The 25065-nt window shown below is 46.1% G+C and overlaps 1 protein-coding gene across 2 annotated transcripts; it reads left to right on the plus strand.

Moving 5' to 3' along the window:
* Positions 1 to 693: 693 nt before the first annotated feature.
* On the plus strand, positions 694 to 16463 carry Ddx25 (DEAD-box helicase 25). 2 transcript variants are annotated; one of them, XM_050120038.1, is made up of 12 exons: positions 694 to 871; positions 1438 to 1504; positions 1757 to 1801; positions 2281 to 2416; positions 3109 to 3201; positions 3306 to 3408; positions 4775 to 4889; positions 6171 to 6348; positions 12513 to 12750; positions 13582 to 13744; positions 14747 to 14935; positions 16285 to 16463. In XM_050120038.1, exons 1-12 carry the CDS (start codon positions 809 to 811, stop codon positions 16344 to 16346), a joined length of 1452 nt encoding a protein of 483 aa, XP_049975995.1. In that variant the 5' UTR covers positions 694 to 808; the 3' UTR covers positions 16347 to 16463. The 2 variants fall into 2 exon arrangements, with proteins under 2 accessions (XP_049975995.1, XP_049975996.1); XM_050120039.1 differs by having other exon boundaries at positions 825 to 871; positions 1461 to 1504; positions 16285 to 16462.
* The last annotated feature ends 8602 nt before the right edge of the window (positions 16464 to 25065 follow it).

Below are 25065 nucleotides of genomic sequence, written 5' to 3' on the forward strand. Positions count from 1 at the left end.
AATTTAACATTGAGAGTAAAAGACATCTACTATTAGAATGGTAACGTAAAGGCTAAAGGGAAATGCTATTATAGCCTGAGTGAGACTGTGACTGTGCAGGGCAAAGGAGTGCTGCTTCAGCACCACGGAGAGATCATGGCGACAGTTTTGTTGCTTTTCTATTTTTGTCGTTTCTAGAAATGTTGCCACGACTCTTAAAATTCCAGTCGGAAAACATAAAATTCTGGTTCATTGGTCCAAACTTAGCATAAGGGATCTACTCCCGAGCTGTGCAATAATAAATGATGTAGGTAGTGGTGACCAGTGTTGCTTTAACGCGACCACGCCTTAGAATAAAAATTAAAATACGTGTATAGGAGGGCACATCAGAGATACCCAGGGATGAGACAGATGTCTGCACTTGGATTCTGCTTTCTTTCCGAACCTCCAGTCAAATCCCTCTGTTCCTCCGCTACCCTGTGCAATCTCACACCTTTGATGACCAGGCGGAGCTGTCCCGGGAGACACCAGCACGAGAGCCTGCAGCGCGGTGCGGGTACCGCCTCCGTGCTCAGTTTCTCTCTGCTGTGCCCATGGCCGGCTGGCCAAACGGAAAGCTCGCGGGTGCCCCGCACGGCTGCGCCCCGCACCTCGCTCTCCCCCCCGCCCGCCCCGCGCTGGGCCCGCGCCTGCGCAGTGCGCCGCGCCACGGGTGGTCGCGAGGCGGACGCCGGTCCCGAAGCCTAACCATTGGCCACTGAGCCGAGCCGGCGCTTCCCCCGCGCGGGGGCGGCAGCACGTGCCGGGGGCGAGAGCGGAGACCACAGCTATGGCGTCGTTACTTTGGGGAGGCGACGCTGGGGCGGCAGAGAACGAGCGGCTGAACAGCCACGTAACCGCCGCTGAGCAGGGGAGGGCCCACGGGCGGGAGCTAGAACAAGGAATCCCGAGGGAAGTCCCCTGGGAGGGGGAGCGTCCCTCTGGCGTTTGGAGTGGGGTGTCAGGTGATGGGGGGGGTGTGGGCAGGGGTGGAAGGACCACGGGAAAGGACCCTCCCAGAGGAAGGGCAGACCTTGGGTTTGAAAGGGCAAAGACCCCTGGAAATACAGATAGAGAACACAGCTGCTGGTCCTAGCACTGCTGAGTTTTCTCCTCTCCTGATTTTCACCATTTAGCAGGTTTCCCTTCTTCGTAGCCACCTTTCCCTTGTAGGTGTTGTGTTCATCCAGGTACTGCCCATATTCAGACTAAGAGAGCTCCAGAAGAGACTGGAAACTCACGTCCTTTTGTAGGATAATTCGTTCAGTGGCCAGACTGATGAAATCGTTAATCCTTAACATTGCAAAGGAAGCTATTTGGTTGGGGTGGTCTTCCCTCCCGCTGCTGTAGGGATAGCACCAGGCTTGCTGCTTGATGTCCTGCTTCCTAACATTGGTTGAAATTTGTGCCTTTCAATAGTTTTCAAATCTCGTCCACCCCAGAAAGAACCTCCGTGGTATTAGAAGTACCACAGTCCCAAACATAGGTGAGTGATGTTAGGCTAAAGTAGACTCGCTCAATTAAACATTTTTGCTTTCCCCCAGTATCTGCCAGTTGAAACAGCTTCGGCTCCTTTAATTTTGCATGCACAACCGTCCCCTACCTTCCCAATCACTTTATCTCCCTGGAGGTGACTCTGTCTGCATACACTATAAAACCGGTGAGAAATTTTAAGAGTCCACTGTATTTCTTTTCAACGTTTTTCTTTACAGTCATTGTTTCTCTTTTGCCATTTTAGACGGCTCGCTTAACGCTGAAGAGGAAGATGAAGAAGACGATGTAGGTAAGAGACGTTTGTTTGCACGCACTTTCTGGCGTTGCTCGGTTTATCATCACTTCAGGAATGTTAATGAATAGGATTGCATTGGGAAAGCACTGTCTTTGCTTTATTTTTGAATGAATACTATCAGACAAAAATACTAAGATAGGAGGGGTGTATTTCTTTAGACAAGATGAAAACTGCAAGGAGTGGGTTAAGGATATTCAGTTTTGCAAGGAAGAATTATTCGGTCCTGTCATGATTCGATGTTGGTTTGCTCAAGGTCATGCTCAAGGTCAGGGGTTGGTGCAACAGGGTATAAGAAACTGGATTTTTGTAAAAGAGGGAATTCTCGGTGCTATGGGATTCCTTCTACAACTTTCCTTAGAAGAAAGATGAGCCTAAGCTGTAGTTGTTTTTGTATACTTTACTGTGTGGGAGAAAGCGGTTAATTAGATGCCATTCAGGAGGTTTGATGCCTTTTTTTATTTTTGCTTTTCTAGTGGATTTGGCAGCCAGTTCACTCTTAAACAAATTAATCCGTCAGTCCTTAGTAGAATCCAGCCATCGAGTGGAAGTCTTGCAAAAGGATCCCAGCTCACCACTCTACTCGGTGAAAACCTTTGAAGAACTACGGCTGTGAGTACCTTGACTCTTAGTGATTAAGAAGGCTCGTGTTAGCTACAGCTGTGAGTATCTTAACTCTTAGTGATTAAGAAGGCTCGTGTTAGCTATGGCTGTAAGTACCTTGACTCTTAGTGATTAAGAAGGCTCGTGTTAGCTACACTGTGAGTATCTCAACTCTTAGTGCCTAAGAAGCTCATGTCAGCAAGCACTAACTAGGATGCTGGCACTAAAACCACCAGAATCCCCTTTATTCTCTAGTATGCTGTAGTCAAATAGATTGTATACTATTACATGCCATTAAGCTATAACTCAAGGTGTTGAGCTGAGGAGGAAAGAGCATCCTGCTTGTGGGCGGCACTGTCTCGTGGGCTGGAGTCTCTGAGGAACAGGTAGGGCAGGAGAAAGCCGGCCAAGCGGCAGCACACAGAGCAGCAACCTGACTCTTTCACCATTATGCCCTCCCCTACCACAGTGGAGGACTCTACCCTTTCTCAAACCATGAGCTAAAATAAATCCTCCTTAAGTTGCTTCTATCAGGCACCATGTCAGAGAACAGTCCCAGTGCTCAGCTGCAAAGTGGCTTCCCTCAGAAGTGTACCTTGCAAGTGTACACTTCCGAATGTGGTACACGCTGACCACAGAGGCTTTGCATGTCTGGGAATTTATTTAGCTACCTATGTATCCATCTGTTTATTATTTTACAGAAAGGAAGAGTTACTAAAAGGGATTTATGCAATGGGATTTAAAAGACCATCCAAAATCCAAGAGATGGCCCTCCCGATGATGCTCGCACACCCGTGAGTTTACAGGGTAGTGGTCTTCCAAGTTGGTTTTGGTCTCTTCTATTTATACCCCGGATATTGTGCTCAGTTTATACCCAGTCCTCTCCTCAGTTTCACAGTCCCCAGAACCTCATAGCACAGAGCCAGTCTGGAACGGGGAAAACAGCTGCCTTTGTCTTAGCGATGCTCAGCAGAGTGAATGCCATGGAGCTGTTCCCACAGGTAAGGAAGGGCGGTGGTGGAATCACTGCGACTGCCATGCCAGCAACGTTTCAGCAGTGCCGGGTCTGTCCGCAAATATTAGGGTCACTGCAGGAAAATGAAGACTAGGGGTTCCTTCCTAAAATCCTAGCGCCCTGGGTAGAGTATGGGGATGCCCAGCCCCAGCCCTAGAGTCCAGCTGCCTCCAGTCCCAGGCTCACCACCGCTGAGTGTCCGTTTCCCAGCATCTGTTTCCTTCCTGTAAAGCCATCTCTCTAAAGACATGGCTGCTCATTGACCAGTTCATGCTGGACTCCCCACACCCACGCAGTGCCTGGATCGTAGGGGCAGTTGATTAAGCATTGGATGATAACTGAGTAAGTATGTGTTCTCCTCCTAAAGTCACCTACCCTTTTAGCACGATGCTTGGTTTTAAGTAGGCATGTAGTGATGGCACTGCTTAGCTGTAGGGTCAGAAAGGCATACAATTCCCTCATTTCTCAGCGTGTCTTCCTATCATCACAGTGCCTGGCTGAGGCACCCAGCTCATAGTTCTGGCCTCATTTCTTTTTCACAAAAAAGAAATCTGGTACTGTTTCCCTTTTTCCTCCAAAGGGCACCAGAAAGTTCTTTCATGGACTTCCCACATGTGATAAAAAGCCTTCCTCCGCCAGCGATTCCTATAAATTGTAGGTGCGTGTGATGGAGGCCACGCCCAGGGAGTGTGCTTTCCACATAAGGTTATTGATTTTAGTATCCATTAAATTATTCAAGAGGGCCATGTTTGAGCCCTTGTTTTGAAAATGTGTGTGGAAACTATTTCAGTGCTTTGGTAGTTACCTTCTCTACCATAGACCCTGAACATGAACACTTTAAATATCATCAGTTTCTTCCACTGGCGTCTTCACTCAACAGTCGCCATTTCTATGGGAGGGCATAGCAAATGGGCATAGGAGGGGAATATTATCCTGGCAGGATTATGCATCTATAATATGGATTAAAAGCAGATCATGCCAGAACAGGCAGACTCTTAGGAGTAGAAGGTGATAGGTATTGTATGCTGTGGTTCGTCATGCCTTCTTCATGGACTCCCAGCTCGCTGCATCCCTTTCTCTCTCCATCAAAAGACAGTGACCAGTAACTTGCGTTTCTAAATAGCCCCATAGAGAGAAGTATATAAAGTAACCATTTCTTTTCCCTTCAGCTCCAATGCCCCTAGTATTCACCTCAAACCCATCAGCTACTTATCAACTGCCAAATTGTATTCGATTTAAAATGTCTCATGAGCTAGAATCTTCAGTGCTATTTCTGTGACAACTTTTAACTGTGGTTCCAATGTGAACAGTGGTTTGTATGAACCTGCCCCCTCCCCTCTTCTGTCTCACAGTGCCTCTGCCTGGCTCCCACCTATGAACTGGCTCTACAGACTGGCCGTGTGGTTGAAAGGATGGGGAAATTCTGTGTGGATGTTGAAGTCATGTATGCCATTCGAGGAAATCGAAGTATGTACCAGTCAGCCTGTCTTGGCTACTTGTTAAATCCTGGCTTCACACCTAGCTCCTCTGCTTTCTCACCTCTGAAGTGGGGGAAATATCTCTCAATGAAGCAGTCCAGGCTTAAGCACTGGTGCAGCCTGGCGTAAAATGAGGGCACAGCAAACAAGTTCACATTTTGTAAGAGGATGCTGTTTTTATGGTCTGCTTTTTGAGACTTGATGGTTTTGTGCCAAACAAGTTTTATTGGAGATTTTTTACTAAAATTCTACATGCTTATCATGGAAACTGAGACGTTAAAGGACGAAGATGAGGAGATGGAAGTCTGCCCTGCTTTGCCCCAGGAGGGGACAGGAGCTAGTCTTTGCTCTCCCTTGAGCCCATGCGCATGCATCATCTGCATGGTTGTTTCCTTGTGTGCTCACAACCCAGAAGCCCGTCACACCACCCTCCAACTGGCTTCCCAGCATCCCGTGTTTTTTGCATCTAGATTATTACTGAATATTTTTGTTAATTCCCATTTGGACAGGCTTTGTTGTTTGGAGGGTTTGGTTTTGATTTGGGGTGCTGGAGATAGACACTGGGCCACAGGCATGCTAGCTAAGTGCTCTCACCCTGAGTGTCCCCCAGTTCCTGTAGCAGAATAGGGTCTCTCAGTTCATGCAGTGACAGACTGGCTGTGAGTGTCACCCCTACTGCAGTCTCCAGAACAACTGGCATCTTTTCCTGTACTGCCACACCAAACCAGTGTCCCCTTAGCCATTCCATTAGTCCCCTGGGACAATAGAAATGTGGAATGTGCTTTTGTTTGTTTGCCTTTGATTTTGTTTTTGTTGTTGTTTGGTTGGTTTTTGTTTCATTGGGGAGGGGTTGGGTTGTTGTTTTATTTTGTTTTGGTTTTGGGTTTTTTGAGACATTGTCTCACTGTGTTGCCCAGACCGGTCGGTCTTGAACTTATGTGAGCAAGAGATCACCTCACTTCAGCTTTCTGAATGGCTGGGCCTACAGAATGTCCCAGTATTCATTTTATCAAAGCATAGCTTTTTAAATGACCATGGAGCACCATCAAATATATAGGACTATTATTACAATAACCTTAGAACTCTGGAACCCATCCTAAAATTCTGCAGCATCTAAATGCATCCATGCCCCTCGGGGTTTGCACTTGGGAAATGCTGCTGTATTTCTCTCACCACCAAGCACTATATCATATCACCCTGGCCTGTGCCCTGTGACAGTGAGCTGAGCTGTTTGTATCTACAGGAACACTTAAAACCCTTTTCTCCACAGTTCCTAGGGGCACTGAAGTCACCAAACAGATTATAATTGGTACTCCTGGGACTGTCCTAGATTGGTGTTTCAAGCGAAAATTGATTGATTTGACTAAGATCCGTGTATTTGTCCTGGATGAAGCAGATGTGATGATTGACACCCAAGGATTCTCAGATCAGAGTATTCGTATCCAAAGGTAATCTTCACGTTCATCCGTTCCTCCTGGATTTTCAGGCAAAATGATCAGTTTTGTTTGTCTGACCTTCCTAATCACTTCCATTGCTTCATTTCTTGCCATCTTCACCTTCGGAGTGACCTTGGGTTTTCAACAGCTCAGGGACCCCTCAGACTGCTACAGTGCCTGCCTTCACCCTGTGGTGTGCCCCTCTGCCGTACTTTTGTTGGAGTGCGGGCTACAGGTGAAGTGTGTGTCTTGGATCGCACCGAGTGTTGCTAATTGGAATCTGCTGAAGGCTGCTGGAGGCTAATGAGCTAGAATAGAAAGGTGGTGCTGGAGCAGGTCTGGCCCTGCTTCTAAGTTGTCAGTGAATCATCTGTTTCCCCCGATTTCTCTGCCAAATCACCCGAAGGGCTTCCAGTAACACAGTTCTGGGCCTTCTCACACTTACTGCATTGAGATTTGGAGAGGGAAGTTAAGAATCCGCATTGCTCTTTTTTGTTCCTTTCTTTCTTAATAAAGTTAAGGTGGTGGCGCACGCCTTTAATCCTAGCACTCAGGAGGCAGAGGCAGGTGGATCTCTGTGAGATGGAGGCCAGTTTGATTTACAAAGCAAGTTCCAGGATAGCCAGAAGAAACCCACAGAGAAACCCAGTCTCAAGGGGGAGAAAGTAGTATTTACTCAATTTTAAATTCAACTTTTTTGAAAGTCTGATTATGAGAGCAACAGTCCCAGCACCTGCTCAGCCCCGAGAACATGTCTGTCCTTTCTGATGTCGATCTTCAGATCTTAAATAATATGCTCATCTTACTGTTTCCTGATGTAAAGTCTTTGTCTCCTCAGTGTAAAAAGTAGGCCTGAATTCTTTTAAACTACAACCCTTGTCCATTCCCTTTCCTCTCAGTGCTTAAATCCTAAGAGTTTGACTATGCCAACACCGTTTATATCCTTCTAAGCACACGCGTGTGAACACAGGCACTGTTCACTGCTGGGCCCAGCATGGTTGTGTTAGTATTTTTTATTGTATCAGTTTTCATCTAGAGTTGTTGTCTATTGCCTTTTTCCTGTGCATTATCCCTGTGTAAGGATTTTTAGCTTTTCCCTAACCATTCTGTCATGCGTGTCATATGCAAGTGGTTTCTTCATAGTCAAATCATGCTTTTATGTTTAAAGTGTTTAATTATTTCTTTTATATTTGAGATTATAATCTGATTACATTATTTCCTCCTTTGCTTTCCTCCCTCCAAACCATCCATGTACCCCTCTTTACTCTCCTTCAAATCCATGGCCTCTATTTTTAATTGTTGTTAGATACATATATTATATGTTTGTACATACCTTCCTTAGTAAAACCTGCTTGGTCTGCGAAATGTTACCTGTATGTGTGTTTTCAGGGCTGACCATTTGGTACTGAGCAACCAATTGGTGCACTCTGCCCTGGGGAAGGCTGTTCTCCTGCTCTCAGCATTGCTTGCTGTCTGTAGTGCTTTGTGTAGGGCTGAAGCCCTCAGATACCTGTAGTCCTCACCCCAGGAAACTTTCTCTTTGCAGCAGACAGAAAGCATTATAGAAAACCACAGCTGATCAAAATGTAGTTGTAGAGCCAAGTCCCATTGGATACCTCTACAGAAATCTAAAGCTCAGAGATTGCTGAGGAAGAGGGGGGAAGAGGCTGTAAGAGTCCAAGGAACAGGTAGTCTGCTGTGATACTGTGTTTCCTAGTAATGTCAAAAGCTACACCCACAAAGCATCACTGACAAGACTGCATCAGCAGGAGTTTAGCGAGGACAGCAGTAGGAGACATGCCAGAGTGGATGGAGGAAAGACCATGAGGCCTCAAATCATGCTTTTAATCCACTGACTTGTGTATCTCAGGGTCTCCCTCTCCTGCCTGTGGGGGTGTCCAGGCCTGCTCTGTGGTTGAATCATGGCTGTGCTGTTGGTTCACTGGCTGCCTTGCATCTCCCAGTTCCTGGGCGCTTGTGTAATCTCCCTAATGTGCTGGGTTGTATTTTCTGGTCTCTTTTCTAAAGCATATAAGAAGTTCATGGTTTGGTTTTTTTGCTTGTATGTGTCTTGGCATGTTTTTATTGTCTTGTAAACCTGGTTTTTGACTGGTATTTATTGCATAGGAATCCTGTATTAAAAACCATTCTTCCTCCAATTTCAGATGCTTATTGAAAACAAAACGGTTTTCTGGGGTGACTTTATATATAATTAGCCCTGTGAGCATCTGCTTCTGTGGCTGAAAGGGTTGGTGTCACCCTGCTCTCCCAGACCTTGTCCTTAGCCTACCACTGGGTCTCCTGCCACCTCTGCATCCTGATATTTCTCACTGGAGTTTGTTGACTTTTATTATCAAACCTTGTGCCTGCAAGTTTTGGAAATTCTCAGAAGTTGTTTCTTTTCATAGAATGACCAACTGTTGAGAAAGCCAGTGTAGGACACAGTCATTGCAAATAAGAAGCATTAAAAATGGAAATAATTACACATGTGTTACTAAAGCAGGGTGCTATTTCTGTTTCCAGGTGACCCATTCTCTGTTCTCCTTCTGTGTTTCCAGTTTGGAGAAGGACATCTCTCTTTCACCCATTGTACATCTTTCCAGAGCCACCAAAAGTATTGTCACCACGTGAGCACATGTCCTCATAGCTAAAGATCTTAACTGCGTGTAAACTTTAAACTGAAAAGTGGCCCAAACTTGGAGAACGAAAGGTTCAATATCAGGGTCAGATACTGTGTGCTTTTTAAGATGTCAGGTGCTAAGTATGCAAGACATGTAGCTGTTAGGACCATTCTTGTTCGTTTGGTAAGGAGTTTGTGGGATGAATAGAATTTGCCAGAATTTATATTTACACTCTACCATTAGTTTATGTTTGAATGAGATGTGAGCAAACCTGTCTTTTGTTTTATGAAAAGTTCATAGATATCATCTCCATTTTAAAATTTTAGTATCTTACACTGTGTGTGTGTGTGTGTGTGTGTGTGTGTGTTGAGAAAGACTTTTTTTGCTGTAGCCTGAGCTGATCTAGGACTAAGTATCTATATCCAGCTTATTCTCAAACTCATGACAATCCTACTACTTCAGCCTCCTAAATGCTGAGATTACAGGTGTGAGCCAACATGCTTAACAGGGGGCATGTTTTTGTTGCTGGAATTTGGTGTAGCATGGGATTACATGTCTGACACAGATTTAGAAGAATCGACTCTCACACCGAAAGCTGTGTCCTCTGTTACCAGTTCTTTGGCCTTTGTTTTTGCTCCCAGAATGTTTTATTTAGGCCTATAAACGGGTCTCCCCCAACCCTTTATTTTATTTTCTCTTACAGTATATCCTGATATGGTTTCCCCTTCCATCACTCCTCCAAGTTCCTCCCCATTTCCTGCTCCTCCAGATCCACTCCCTTTCTGTCTCTCATTAGAAACTAAGCTTAACACAATAAAATACAACAAGGTGAAGAAAAACTTTCATATCGAAGTTGACATGGCTACCCAACAGGAGGAAAAGAGACAGAAGAGCAGGCACCAGAGTCAGAGACCCACTTGTTCCCACACACAGGAGTTCCATACAAACATTAAGCTGAAAGCTGTAATATATACTCAGAGGACCGGGTGCAGACCCGTGTTTGCTCTGTGCATAATATCTAGGTGCATGGAATAAGTATACATGTCAAGCATTTACTGAAAATAAGTCATAGATTTATTTTAAAAGTTTTTAGTAAGCATATAATTTTATCATTAGTGATAAATTTGCATAATGAGATAGGTGTGCCTTTTATATCAAGAATGAAATATTGTCTGAAACAAAGCTTATTCAGTATTTTCTAGAGTTGCTATGTTTAAATTGCCAATGCTGGAAGTACCTCTTTTTGTAAGTAATACAAGCAGTGGAAATGTGTTTCACACCATTTTGGAAATTGTTAGAAATTTTTTCTAATTCCAAGCCACAGTTATGATTTTTTTTTCTTCATGAAACTGAAGTCAGCAACTTAAGCAGTTTTTAAAGTCAAACCACCCAGCAGTTACAGCATACTGACTTGAGACCACGCTGCAGATATCTCTGTGAGAACAGAAAGCTGTGTAGGGCCCTCATCCACATACAGTGTACATTATATACAGTAGTGACCAGTCTGAGCCAAGTGTCTCCAGCAGCACTTGCTGATAGTTTGTTTGTATGGCCTCAGTGGCAAACACAGCACAAGAGCCAAGACTGCAGTGAAGTTGCACTGTGCAGCCCAGGCAAGCTCTGCTAGAAACACCACAGGTTCATGACGTGTTTGCCTTTGAATTCATTGTTGCAACCTATTTCACAATCCCCATGTTCAGCTATACAACCCAGACAGGGCCTCAGGCCACAGTAAGACAGTGTGCTGTAAGCCTTGGGCTGCAGCTACTCCATGTCATGGAAATGGATGCCAGGGACAACACGGTGACGCATGCTCATTTGGGTGCTATGGCTGAGGTAACTGAGGGGCTACTGTTTTCACAGCAGCACTCGGCCCTTGAGGAAGCCACATTTAAAAGTTTGGAGGTACTGCCTTTCTCTCTCAAGCTTACAAGTCCGTCTCTACACTGACCTCTTAGATCCCTGGCCCTAGCGCCAAGTCTCAACGCATTCCCCCAGGTACTGTGTTCATCTGTGTGTGTTGTGCTCTTCCCCTGTCTGAGGTTAAAATGCTGTCTCTGGCTTTCTTTTTCCTGTCTGGATCCTACTGGTGGTATTTTCTAGTTCTTTTCCACCACTTCCTGTTCTTGTGTTCTGGATGCAGCACCTCACCTACCTTCCCTCACTGAGGGTACTAATTTCAGTATTTTTGTAGGGTATTGTTGCTGCTATTTTGTCTATTCTGTGTTGCAAAAGGAGCAGCGGGCTGCATTCCCGCTGGGATCCCAGCTCCCCAGCTAGTTTACTCCTGAAATAATTACACGGAAACTGTATTCATTTAAACACTGCCTGGTCCATTGGTTCTAGCCTCTTATTGGCTAACTCTCACATATCTAATAATCTGTATGCCACCACGAGGTCGTGGCTTACCGGCATGAGTCTAGCCAGCGTCCGTCTTGGGAGGGGAATCATGGCGTCTGCCTGACTCTGCTTTCTTTCTCCCAGCATTCTGTTCAGTCTACTCCACCTATCTGAATTCTGCCCTATCAAAAAGCCAAGGCAGTTTCTTATATTAACCAATGAAAGTAACACATAGACAGATGGCCCACCTACTCCAATTCTGAGTTTACAACATCGTCTAAACTGGCTGCTCACCTGGTTTGTTTGCTGCATCTGCATTTCACAAAGGTTGACCTTGCTTCTCTGCCAATACTTGCCTGCTCTTCCATAATCTGAGAGACAAAATTGCAGTAGCCAGCTCTCAAGGTCGGTACCTTGAAAGCTTTACGTTAGGGGGGTTGTCATACGGGGGCATTGGAATAGAGCTGTATGGTGTTCAGGTCTCCTTCCAGATGGCAGAGCTCGGCTGCTGGCAGTCCGGGTGAGAAGAGGTTACCAGGAAGTATGCATGCTTACATTTGGTTCACTCCCTTTAGCCACGAGACTTATCTCCACCTACTATTAAGGCTCATAGCTCCAAATATGGAATTTTTGCACTAGTCTCCTGGTAGTAAGTGTTTATCTGCTGAAGTGAGGGATCCAGCCATTCACTATGGCCAGAGATCAAGAGAGACTCCCCTCTTGCTACCCTCTAACCAGTAAGTTAATGTGTTTATGTTGTAAAGTAAGTGAGTCAGAACTCAAGATTTAGTGGTCGAAGGGGGCTTCTGAAAAGGCCCCTTCTATTTCCTGCTCAGGAGGATACTGTATAATAATTGGAGCACTTGCGTTGGTTGCTCCCCACCCCCTGTTCTGATTCCCTTCTTCTGGTTGTTAAAACAAGTGGTTCACTCCATCCCCTTCAGCTGTGTGCCAGTGTGAGACTACTGACTTCAGTAGGAGGAGATGGGCGTGACTGCCGACCCTCCCAACTGCATGTCTGAACTTGGCTCTGAGATTCACATTCCATATCTATTTTTGCAGATTCTTGGTGGCAGATAGGGACAGGCTGCTTGACTTGTGTAAAGGTGGAGCTGATCACAGCACACGGCACCACATATGCTACAAGTGTGCACAGAGCAGCTGAAGGGCGACAGCCTGCTAGCTGGGTGACGGCCACCTTCCTTTCTCTTCCAGAGCCTTACCCTCCGAATGCCAGATGCTCCTCTTCTCCGCGACCTTCGAGGACTCTGTGTGGCAGTTTGCAGAACGGATCATTCCTGACCCCAATGTTATCAAGTTACGAAAAGAGGAACTGACCCTAAACAACATCCGACAGTATTATGTGTTGTGTGAAAACAGAAAAGACAAGTATCAAGCCCTTTGTAACATCTATGGTGGCATCACCATTGGCCAAGCCATCATCTTCTGCCAGGCAAGCCTGCTGCCTGTGTCTTTGCCATGGACAGATCCCACACGAGCAGAGGGGAGACGGTACTAGGAATACATGCCATCTAGCCAGGCTCCACGTTCAGTTTAACCCGCAGAACAACTTTGAGTAGAATCTCCAGTTTCAGGGCAGAACTTAGGAAGGTTGACTGATGGGATGGGATCTTAAATAAATGTCCCTTTCAGAAGCCCTGCTGCCGACACATCCACACATGGCTTGAGGTTTGCTGTAGCCTTTCCCTGTCCATGGTGTTACTTATACTGATGTCCCACTGCTTATTTTATGGGGGGGGGGTGTTTTCTTTTTCCTCTCTGACACTTCATATTCATATGTTTTATTTTCGTCCCTACCATGTGAACATGCAAAGCCTTGTGAGCAGGTTGTTGAGACATGGCTCCTGCTTTCAGCTGGTCTTTGCTGCCCCAGGACAGCCATGGAAACTTGGCAGTGTCTTGGCTTTGCAGTTGTTTTCTTTTTGTTCCAATTAACAAAAACGATGCTGAAGATGAAGAAGCAGAAATGGGGGAGCTATTTTATTGTGTATGTAAAGATGTTAATTGCATGGCTCCTGCAAAGAACTCTTGTAGTGTTTGTTGGTTTGGTTTTGGCTTCAGTTTGTGGAAAAGAAGGCCAAAGCTTGGTCAGGTTGACAGAATATGATTCTTAGAACTGCAGAGAGTGCCATGCCACAGTCTAAGGCTTCTTGCGAGACTTAGAGAAGGGGGAACAAAACCCCTCTGCAGCTTTCACCCCACACCCATGAGCATCCCAGGAGAGCCAGTCTGCTTTGACCTGCTGCTGTTCTGTCTCTCCCAGACCCGGCGCAACGCCAAGTGGCTGACTGTGGAAATGATGCAGGACGGCCACCAGGTGTCCTTGCTGAGCGGGGAACTCACGGTGGAGCAGCGAGCATCCATCATCCAGAGGTTCCGAGACGGGAAAGAGAAAGTTCTGATAACAACCAATGTCTGTGCTCGAGGTATGTGAGAGTTGGGTGTCACTGTGAACTCAGAGCCTGCCACCCCCCAACATTGCCCTACCTCCTCCCAGCACGTTGCCTCTGGCAGCTGTTGGTGAGATTTCAGTATTTCTCTGTCTCAGACTAATGCCTGAGTTGCATCATATAGTGTGTAGCCTCTGTGGCTATGTGTCCGCCTCACATGATGCTGGCTACATGCGGCAATAGGAGGCTCGGAGCAGAGAGAGCAGCCTGTCAGCGTGGGGCTGGAAGGCCCAGAGAGCATAGAGGTATCCTAGGCAGCACGAGGGTTGAAAAGTATTGAAGGAAGGAAGGTAGTTCAGCTTAGTTCTTAATGCTGGTATTGAACCCCGGGCCCTGTGCTTGTAAGGTGGGAGCTCTACCACTGAGCCACGTCACCAGCCAGGAGAACAGTTCAGCTGGGTAAGGAAATACAGTGGCTTTGGAAAATGGCTGCCTGTGTAACTGGAGCTGGATGAGGTGAGCCTGTGCACGGCTGGAGGAGTGTATGTTCTAGGTGTGGCCCAAGTGCCCTGGACATGGCTGTGGTGCCCATCCTGTGAACTTTAGAGAAGTGGGAGAAGAGACAGAGGGAAAAGCATTGTAGCATGGAATGGAATGTGGAGGTGGTAACGGCTGGGGCAAGAGATGAAAAAGACCTGATGCGAACCCAGTCATGGAGTAGAGTTGAGCTGCACCCCATAATGGGTGAGAAGACCATGGACCTAGGAGCCTGCAGGGCACTTAGCGCCACAAATTGGGAGGAGCTTGGCGAGGGTCTCTCTCTTCCGTTTCCCCACTCACCTATACACACCCATGCCTTGCGCCTGTTTAGATTTCCGCAGATTTAGCATCCTTACCGAGCAGCACAGGCACCGAGTGTGCAAGCAGACTGATCTGTGTTATGACCCACTTGTGGGAATTCCTTTGGCAAATACAGTTCTTGGTGGATTTGTCCTGAAGAAATTACTGCAAGACACCATAGTGCCTTTCTTCTCCTAGGAATTGATGTGAAGCAGGTCACCATCGTTGTGAATTTTGATCTTCCTATAAACCAGTCAGCAGAACCAGACTATGAGACTTACCTCCACCGTATAGGGCGGACAGGACGCTTTGGGAAAAAAGGTCTCGCTTTCAACATGATTGAAGTGGATAAACTGCCGCTGCTCATGAAAATACAGGACCACTTCAGTAAGTAGCAGGCTTTCACATGCGCAGTGGGACCCACAGATTTGCTCATATCGGCCATGAGGGCAACGAGGGGCTGTGTGGGAGCAGAGGTCGTGAGGGAATCGCTTCTAATTCATAGAATGAGAGTCATAACGTGGGCCATAATTCCTTTGTAGTTAAGCAGAAGTTCTACGTGTCAAGTAGAAGTCACATGAGCTCACTCTGCAGTCTGTAGAATTTTATGCCCCATAGAGCAGTACCACAAAGTAATGAACCCCTTTAGGATCTATTGTCTCCCAATTTCCACTTTCATAGTTTCTCCTTCTCTTGTCTCGCAGTCTCTGACTCTCAGAAGTCCTGACTTCTGAGCTTTGCAACCCTTCCCCAGCCCCACCCCTAAACAAGCAGCCTCAGCTAGCCAACTGGGCCCCACAACTGACAGAATGCCCTCACAGGAACCTCAAGGATTATATCACCCAGTAGTTGTAACCCCTCACCAGCAAAAGTCAAGTGTACTGGCACACGCCTTTAATCCCAGTACTCGGGAGGCAGAGGCAGCCTGGTCTGCATAGTGAGTTCCAGGACAAGCAGAGCCACATAGTAAGAATTGGTCTTGAAACAAACAAGCAAAAGTACTCCAAGCCCAGGAGAGCATAGATGTGAGCGGGGAGCGTGGCAGAAAGGCAGTAAGTGCCGTTTTCCTGATGAGCCTTTGTTGGTAGCAGTGATACCCTCCCCAGGAAGTGGACTCATAGAACATCTGGGGTAGAATTTCAGGCTGACTGATGCACTTCCTACTGACCCTCTAAAGGATTGCTTAGGCACCCCATCTTACATTCCCTGGAGTGGCTAGGAGATAAGGGTCCATGCAGGCCACCGCTGCCATGTTAACTCTTAAGTAACTACAGTGGGGAGGCGTGGTCCTCCCCAGCTTTTCTCACTGTCGGCATAGCCTCTCTTTCTCAAGTATCTGGACGTGAACATTCTCGATCCAGTCTATCTGTGCTGTGTTATTGTATGTGGTCAGCTATTTGATAGGTGTCACTTGTCCTGGGCTTTCTCTACAGAATGTCACAGGAGCAAGTGTGTGTGTGTGTTTGTTTGTTTGTTTGTTTGTTTGTTTGTTTGTTTGTTTGTTGAGACAGAGTCTCACTATGTAGACCTAGCTGTCCTGGAACTCACTATGTAGACCTGGCTGGCCGCACAAAGATCCACCTGCCTCTGCCTCCTGAGTGCTGGGATTAAAGGCCACCACACCCTGCTTAGTTAGAAACGGGTTATCTTCAAAGGTGTCACTATTTTTGCTGGCTCGCATGAACTTGCCTTCAGGACCTGGGCTGAGACTGCTTCCTTTCTCTTTGTTCTTTCAGATAGCAATATTAAGCAGCTTGACCCAGAAGACTTGGATGAGATTGAAAAGATTGAATACTGAAGAGAGGCCTTTGTTGTTTGTGGGCTCTCCTAGTTTGTGTGAGAATGCTCCAGCAGGTTTTGAAGATAATTTTCTATGTTGAGGCTCTGTCAAGGTGAAAATGTCACAGATGAAAAAATAAATGTCATGATAATCTTCATTCTAAGACCTGAGGTCTTTTTGAACCAATTTGATTCAAAGCACGTGACCATTCTAAATGAGAACTCAAGATTGCATCTTCTCTCTTCAGGAACCATCTCCTTGAGCTCCTTATGAACCTGGCCACGAGGGGGCAGTAGAACATCACTGATTTTAGAATTTCAGCTGGAGACTTTAAACTGGCAGGACAGACAGAAAAAAGCCACCCATTGCCAGGCCTCGCTGCACCTTGCCCTTTCTGCATATTAATTTCCCCACTCCTGCCCCATGCTCTCAGGTGAAAAAGTAAACTTTAAAATTTTCTGAGAGAGCATTTAACCTTTTAATATTTTAAGTGACATCCAGAATTTCAGAATCTTTCCCTCTTCTGCTTGTTAACTGTCTTCAAATTAGGATTTATTCTGTCATGTTATATCAAAGTCTTTGAAAATATGGTTTTATTCTAGACATTTCCCAAAAATGGGCAGTGAAGGCTTCAAAAACAAGAAGCGAGGACCTGGGGAGCTGCGCCTCAGAGGGTGGCGTGCTGGCTGTGCGGCCGGTGCAAGCATGAGAGTCTGTACATCCTTAGCCCCCACAGAAAGGCCAGACATAGTTGGGAGCCGGAGACACAGATCTAGGAACTCACTGAAATGGCAGGCTCCTAGTGCAGTAAGAGACAGTGCCTCGGAAACATGCCTGCAAGCATCTGTGCTCACATGCACATGCATGCACACACACACACACACACACACGCACACCCCATACATGCGAGCATCACACAAATTCACCAAAAAATTAAACAAAAGCAAAATAAACCCAGAAGTAACATGTCAGGGAATCAAAGATTTTGTTTATAAAAGCTTCATGGTAGCAGAGCATGGTGGTGCATACCTACAATCCCAGCATTCAAGGAGCTGAGTCAACACAGCAAGACCCTGTCCCAAAATTTAAAAAAAAAAAATAGTTTGTTTCAAAGAAAAAATTAAATCTTCCACAATAATGTAGACCTATTTCTGCAAGCAAAAAAAAATTTTTTTTCCCAAGACAAGGTTTCTCTGTGAAACAGCCCTGACTCCCCCTGGAACTCTCTGTGTAGACCAGGCTGGCCTTGAACTCATAGAGACCCACCTGCCTCTGCCTCCTGAGTGCTGGGATTAAAGGAGTGCACCACAGCGCCCAAAGCAAAAATGTTCTTCATTAACCACATTTGCTACTTAGAAATTAAATCATGAGCTTGAAAAAAAAAAAATGGGATGAATGGCTAGAGTCTCCGAAAGCCCGAAGCCTGCAGCTCTGCCACACTCTACACTAAAAGTGGCGTCTCCAGTGAGTGAGTGCCACCCTGCTGTGCGTGCGGTTTGTGGCTTAGCTATTTTGACAGTGCACTTGGCTATCACCGTGCCCATGTTAATACCTAAGTGCAGGAATGGGAGAACCAGCAGGCTCCCCCATGCACTACCAGGTATTTATCATGCATCCTTATGCTAAGCAGCATGGAAAGAAAGATAAATAAGATTCAAGACACCTCAGCAGAGAGTGTAATGGCGGAGACCCAGTATAAGCCAGCATCCAAACTGCTAAGAGGGAAGAACATATATATCTAGTGTCACACGGATGGGTCCCTAATAGCCTCCTCCAGGGAGGTGGGAAATACTTCGCACCATGGGTCCACCGGGGCAGTGTCCCAGAGCCAGCTCATCCTGCCCGTCCCTGTCTGCATAGACAAAGCCAGATGCGGCTGAGGCCAGAATCCAGAAGATGTTAGGTAGAGAACTCTAAGTGTTGGCCGAGCAGTGGATAGAAGGAGCACTGTCTGCAGCACGCTGAGGCCCAGAGGTTCTCGGAGACGGAGTTTGCCAGAAGGAGCCGTCATTTGGGAATATCTGCTCACCTGTTTACATGCATCTGCTGTCCTCTCTGCGACTGGAAACTGTTACCTTGTGTACTCAGTACCTCGCCCGTCACGGTGCCCATGATAGCAACTCTCCTAGTAACTATTTTTCTTCTTTTGATGCCTCCTCTTCATTTGCATTTTTCCATAGTTTTGAACCCCAATAGGAAAACATAGGATAAGCAAGCATGAGAGACATAATAAGGTTTTTTGTTTTTTGTCTAGATATTTGAGAATTGAGTTGGACTCTCCATCCCAGTCAGCTCAGTGTCCTAAATGAAGCCGTACATGCACACCATCCCCAGTGCATATCTCTGGCGAGGCCTCAGCAGGTCACCGCCCTTGGGAGGCTTCCCCGGCAGCTCTTCCCACAGAGTCTGCAAACACCAGACATTCTTGTGCCTTGCCCTTTGTCCCTCTCTTCCCATCCCTTTGTCACCACCTAGGAGGCCGCAAGGCCACAGCTGTATGAAACTGCTGTCACAGGTTGGCGAGTCAGGGGCAGCTCCGTGCTCGGAACCATAAGCAGTTTCCCTGTCTCCACAGTGACCTGACCGGGTCGTCTGAGTGCTGGCTTGAGGAAGGAATAAATAGGCAAGAAACAGCCACGCGGTTTCAGAACATCTGTGAGCTGGCTTAATCAGCTGTGTGTTACTTGGCACCAAAGACCAAACCAAATCCAGGAGGTTTATATTGGCCAGCTCTGTCCTGTTAGCCTACTGAACTTGGTGATCACATGTGGCAAGGTTGTGACCTGCAGGGGAACCGTGAGTGACCAGTGATCAGCCTGGGCCCTGTTGCTGGGATGGGAGTTGCCGGATCTAAGGAAAGGTGAAGAGTTTCCCACAGTCTGGAAGGATGTCTGACAGCTCAAGGGATATTATTGTGATTAGACAAAGTGTTGCTCCTCCCCTTAAAGTCTTAGAGGAATGTGAGGATTGTGGGGAGGTAGGGAGGATAGTTGTGCCAAACCTGCCTTTGGTTCTTGGGCCTCTTGATTCATATAGGTGCCCAGGTTAAAAAAAAGAATCCAGAGACATCCCTGCTGCTGGGCTGGTAACAGGAAGACAAGTCCCGGCCTGGGCCTCTCAGGCTAGGCCTGCAGCTCTTTCCCACTGGACCCTCTTCCATTGGCACACTGACCAGTCATGCCAACTAATCCTCACAGTGGTCCTCCCAGAGCCTGCACTGCCTTGCAACACTGTTAGTCTTCCAGGGGAGCTCCAGAAGGTTCCGTTCCTTTCGATCCTGACTGCTCCAGCCCTCCGCCACGTCCAGAGAATAATCAGGACTATCTAAGACCCGTGTGTCATCTTGCCCCACCACACATGAAATATAGCCTAGCTATATGCCTTGAGGAATACTGACTTTTACAATCTAGCATGGGGAGAATTAGGTATCACTCTACCCCCTCATGCCTGTCGGCTGGCTTATCCTGCTGCTGTTGCCCCTCATTTCCAGGATAGGGTTCTTGTACAGACTCTGCCTTCTCATTTGGCTTGGGCATCCTAGAAGGTCAGGTGCGCCGTGCTCTGGCCTGTTCATATAGTGTGGCCTGGCCCATTCGCTCTACTCTTCTGATTTCCCCAACTGCTTTGCAAACTCTTGTTTATAATGTGGGTGGGGCTGAAGTACCATTCACAGTTCTTAACTACATTTATTTTTTTACACTGTTATGAGCACGTGCATGCCAAAGAACACATGTAGAAGTCAGAGGACATTTTTCACAGTTGGTTCTTTCCTACCACCACAGTGGTTCTGGCGTGGAACTCGGGCTGTCAGGCTTAGTGGCAAGTGCCTCTACCAATGAGCCACCTCTGTGTGTGTGTGTGTGTGTGTGTGTGTGTGAGAGAGAGAGAGAGAGAGAGAGAGAGAGAGAGAGAGAGAGAGAGAGAGAGAGAGAGGTCTGAGATAAGCCTCACTGTGCAGCCCTGCCTGGTTTGGAGCTTGCTGTTTAGACCAGTCTGGGCCTCAGACTCAAAAAACTCCAGCTGCCTCTGCCTCCTGAGTAGGATTAAGGCATGTACCCATTCTCCAATTTTATTATTTCAGGTCTGAGAACATATATTCACTGAATATGGATGCTCTCCTATTTATTCTGAACTTAATAATTTCCTAAGTTTGAACCAACAGACAGTCTTACTCTTGACCTGTGGTTCATGGTCTTGGCTTGAAATCTGGTTGGAATGAAGTCTTAACTAGGAAGCCCAGTTTTAAGTTCAGAGGCCCAGTCACATATAAAAGCCTCTGTTGGTACTGAGAAAATATGGGTTATTTTAGTTTGATATTTCTATTATAAAAGCAATAAAAAGCAAGCGCTGGTAACAAAACTCTCCCTCGCTGTAGCGGTTGCTGCTTTGATACACCCTTTTCGTCTTGACGTAAGCACAGTTCACCATAGTGCACGTCTGATAGTAAAATAATGAAGTGTGGTTTTGCCTGTTGTTACCAGTATTTGGGATTATTATTTAGTAAAATAATTGACTAGATTATCTTGTCTGGAAATATGCACATAAATCTTTGCTCATGATCATGTAGTACCCAGCTTTCCAACAATATAAGTGATACTGTACAATAGTCCGGATTATTTCTTAGGATTTAAGGTGTTAAGTTTGAATGCCAAACTGAAGGATTCTTAGGACTGTAAACAGACGGCAGCAAGCTGCTTCCCGAGGCCAAAGAATACCACCAGTCTAGCCTCAGCTTGCGAGCAGGGGAGAGTTTCATTTTCACACTGCAGGCTCACTGAGTTTGAATGACATTTTCTCCAAGCAAATGCTATTACTTATTTGTATGTGATTTACCACTTGGAAAGCATCTGTAGTATCATTTGTCTTGTGAGATCATGCTATCAAGTTGTATGAAATACCTGTGTGATTTTTTTCCCATATTTAATAAAGATACTAACCTTATTATTGAGAATATATTTCCCATGCCTGCATTTTTAAATTTTAGGTTACAGTCCAATATAAAATGATGTGGCTCTGAGGTTAAGAGCATAGACTGCTCTTGCAGAGGACCTAAGTTCGATTCTCAGCACCCACATCAAGTAGTTCCTAACTGCCTGTGACTTCAGTTCCTAGGGTTTCAAAGCCTCTGGCCTCCTCAGGCACTTGTATTGAAATATATAAACTCATGCATGCACGCACACACACGTACACACATGTATACACACACAATTAAAAATAACTTTTAATCTTGTAATGAAATAGGTTCATAATCCTGTGACATCTTTTTCATTTATTGATTCTAAATGTTAATAATACTCTAGAAACATTTCAGATTTATGCCACGTTATTTTGTGATTTTAATATTTGATTCCACTTATTTGTTTAGTGTCTGTGTGTACCCATGCCATGGTATGGACGAGGAGGTCAAAAGAGAATCTTCAGGAGTCAGTTCTCCCCTTCAACCTTGTGGGAGCCAATCTAAGTTCACCAGCTTGGCAGCCAGTGCCCGCACTCTGCTTTAACCCACCAGAAACATCTTCCCATCTTTTTCTGCTTAAGAAACAGTGACTGTGAGGCTCCAGGCTTAGCCCAGTGGTAGAGCACTTGCCTAGAGTGTGTGAAGCCCTTGATCCACTGTCCTGCAGCCAGGATGGGGCAAGTCTAACCTCTGCTGTGGAGAAATCTGTTCTGCATTTCTTCTGCTATCTCCTTTTTTCATAATACATTTCTATATCCTGAACACACAGGATTCTGTGATCTATTGATTTGGGTTTTTTTTTCTAGTACCAGTTGAAAGATTAACCATTACAGACTGTATTTGTTTTTTTTTTCCCCTAGTACCAGTTGAAAGATTAACCAGTACAGACTGTAGTTTAAATATTTATTTCTCCTCTAGGTTACTCTGTTTCTTTTTTTTTTTTTTTTAACAAAATCCTCACCCATTCTTCAAGATTAACTTTAGAATTTATTAATCAAACCCTCTGGGTTTTGGCTACACCATTTGGCTATAATAATTAATGTAGTTCATATATCACTCTGCAGAGAATCTATTTCTTGTTGCATCTGGGTTTTGTTTTGTGTTATGAGACAAAGTCTCGTTACATAGATACAGTTGGTCTCACACCTGTAATCCTCCTGCCTCAGCCTCCCAGGTTGCTGAGGTTACATCAGGGCACCACCACATCTTGGTTTCTTTACATGTTTTGACCAAGTGCTGGATCAGTCAGTCCTGTCTTAAGGAAAACATCAGGAGCCATGGTAGTATAAAGACACACAGACAGCAGCTCAAGAACCCGTGGCTGTTGATCGGACGGGTTCAGGGATGAGGTAGTCCTCAGAGGGCCATGCTCAAGTAGAGGCCCCAGCAGAAGCTCCAGGCTTGATGAAGGCTCTTTACCTGTCCCGTCCATTTCTGCAATCCTTTTCATTAGTGATGCCCCTGTGCCCTGAGCTTCAACCTCTGCTTCAGCTTCCCTGGCTTAGAGACAGCAGAGCCATGTCTTCTGTATTTCCTCCTCTTTGGGACCAATGCCCTTCCCAGGGCTGGGCACCCAACATGTGTTCCCCAGACATGGGGAGAGAGTAGAAAGTGGAGGGGGAAAGCAGGCAGCCCCTGCGTGGAGAAGAGGTTCGTGTGGACCACTGCATCCTGCAGCACTGACTCCAGTATAAAATCAGGTCTCCTGGAGATTGTGTAAGCTTCCGGACCACAGTTCAGTTTCAGAATGTTTGCCTAGGTAAGACTCCCAAAGAGAGAAGGAGCTTACTTCAGTATTGGTCACAACTATACTTAAAGCCTATATAAATTTGGGTATGGACAAGCTTGGAAGCATAAAACTACTTGACACATTATGGGAGTTGTAAGGCTATGGATGACTTCTTGTATGTTTGTTTAGATTTTTGGGTTTTTTTATTTGTTTTGGTTTTTTTTTTTTTTAAGACAGGGTTTCTCTGTAGCTTTGGAGCCTGTCCTGGAACTAGCTCTTGTAGACCAGGCTGGCCTCGAGCTCACAGAGATCCGCCTGCCTCTGTCTCCCTAGTGCTGGGATTAAAGGCGTGCGCCACCATCACCCAGCTTCTTGTATGTTTGTTGCTGTCTACTGCAAAGAACAGAAACGTTGAAGAAAGAGCTTTGTCAAAGGGGAGGAAACAGTAGCTCCTACAGCGTCATGAAGTCTGTGCGACATAGCACTCTCCCCCTGTTCTGAGCTGCTCTGTGCTCCCCGGGGAAAGCCTCTCTCAATCTAAGAAGTTTCAAAATGCTTGTGAATAGCATGCTTGACTTTTACTATAGTTTGGAAGCACTGTCGGGCGATGGCGGTGCACACCCTTAATTCCAGTACTTGGGAGGCAGAGGCAGGCAAATCTCTGTGAGTTTGAGGTTAACATGGTCTACGTTAATGAGTTCCAGGACACTCAGGGCTACACAGACCCTGTCTCAAACAAAACAACAAATAAACAAACACAAAAGAATATGATCATAGCCCAGAGGGTGACACGTGACACGATGTCCCACTAGCAGAAGAAGCCTGAAGAAAGAAGAAAAGTTGCCAGAGCAGCTGACCAGTCACTGCCGCAACACCTTTCAAGGGCATCATTTTTAAATATCTGACTACTGGGCCTATGTTCACGCAGGCCTGAAATCCTAGCTACTCAAGAGCCCAAGGCAGGAGGAGCACAAGTTCAATGCCAACCTTGGCAGTTAGTGAGACTTTGTCCCAAAGGAAAAGGAGAGCCAGAGCTTAGCTCAGGAGTAAAGCCTACCATGTCCTATGCCCTTCCTTCAATATCCAGGAGCAACCCGTGTATACACATACACACACACACACACACACACACACACACACACACACACACCTCTAAGTTGAGCATGGTAGCACACACTTGTAATCCCAACACTCAGGATGCTGAGGCAGGAGGATCATGAATTTGAGGCTAGCTCAAATAGAGAGACCTTATCAAAAAGAGAAAGAGAATGCCCCTGAGGAGTGGGACTCAGTGGTTAAGCCCCGGGGTCGATCCTCAGTACCATGAGGAAAGTTTTTTTTTTTCCTTTCTTACTGGAAGAATTTTTACGAGACTCAAGTGTTGACAACTGTGTTATTCCCAGAACCTGCTAGCACCGCCGCTCCACCCCATCCCCACGGCCTTAGTGTTTTAGCGTTTTTTCCCTCCTCACTTTTTTGGGGGGGGGACTGTCTTGAGCAAGCAGAAAGTTTTACCCAAGGTGTTTGGCAACGAAGCTGGGTTCTAGGAAAGATTTATGTCTTGGTCTTTTGGCACAGGTTCGTGTTAGCTCACTTAAAATAACTGAATAAATGAGTTCACTTTATCCTGTCGAAGTGGAGCCTAGGGCGGCTTGGTACCCAGCTGGGGTCCGCGGGGACCTGAGGCAATGTTCATGTCTCAGTCACTTACTCTGAGCTCAGCCAGTTTTATGTCTATCTGAGGTCATTAAATCGAGGTGGGCAGGGAGCAGAGAGACTCAGGACTGAATGGCGTGATGGAAACTCCAGCTGAAGTCAAGGGGACACAGCCAAGAGCTTGGATATGGGGGTTCACTTAGAAGGCTGTTCGATCCTACCCTGTCTCTCCCCTGTCATGAGTCTTTAGGACTTGAGCAAGGATGGTTGCTTTGAGTTTTAGCTATGGGAAAGCTCTTCCAGAAAGTTCTTCCTAGCTGGGCACTGGGGCACACATTTGTAGTAACAGCACATGAGATTCAGAAGCAGGGGGATGGTCACAAGTTCCAAGGCAG

The sequence above is a fragment of the Alexandromys fortis genome, unplaced genomic scaffold (assembly GCF_014885135.2).
Source record: "Alexandromys fortis isolate MF-2015 unplaced genomic scaffold, M_Fortis_MF-2015_v1.1 scaffold_168, whole genome shotgun sequence".
NCBI lineage: Eukaryota > Metazoa > Chordata > Mammalia > Rodentia > Cricetidae > Alexandromys > Alexandromys fortis.

Bases quoted from the DNA above. Each gene is read 5' to 3' on its own strand.
- Ddx25 (XM_050120038.1), top strand. From the start codon at position 809: ATGGCGTCGTTACTTTGGGGAGGCGACGCTGGGGCGGCAGAGAACGAG. The intron at 2,417-3,108 runs GTGAGTACCTTG...ATTATTTTACAG, and splicing joins ACCTTTGAAGAACTACGGCT to AAAGGAAGAGTTACTAAAAG. The intron at 12,751-13,581 runs GCAAGCCTGCTG...TGTCTCTCCCAG, and splicing joins AAGCCATCATCTTCTGCCAG to ACCCGGCGCAACGCCAAGTG.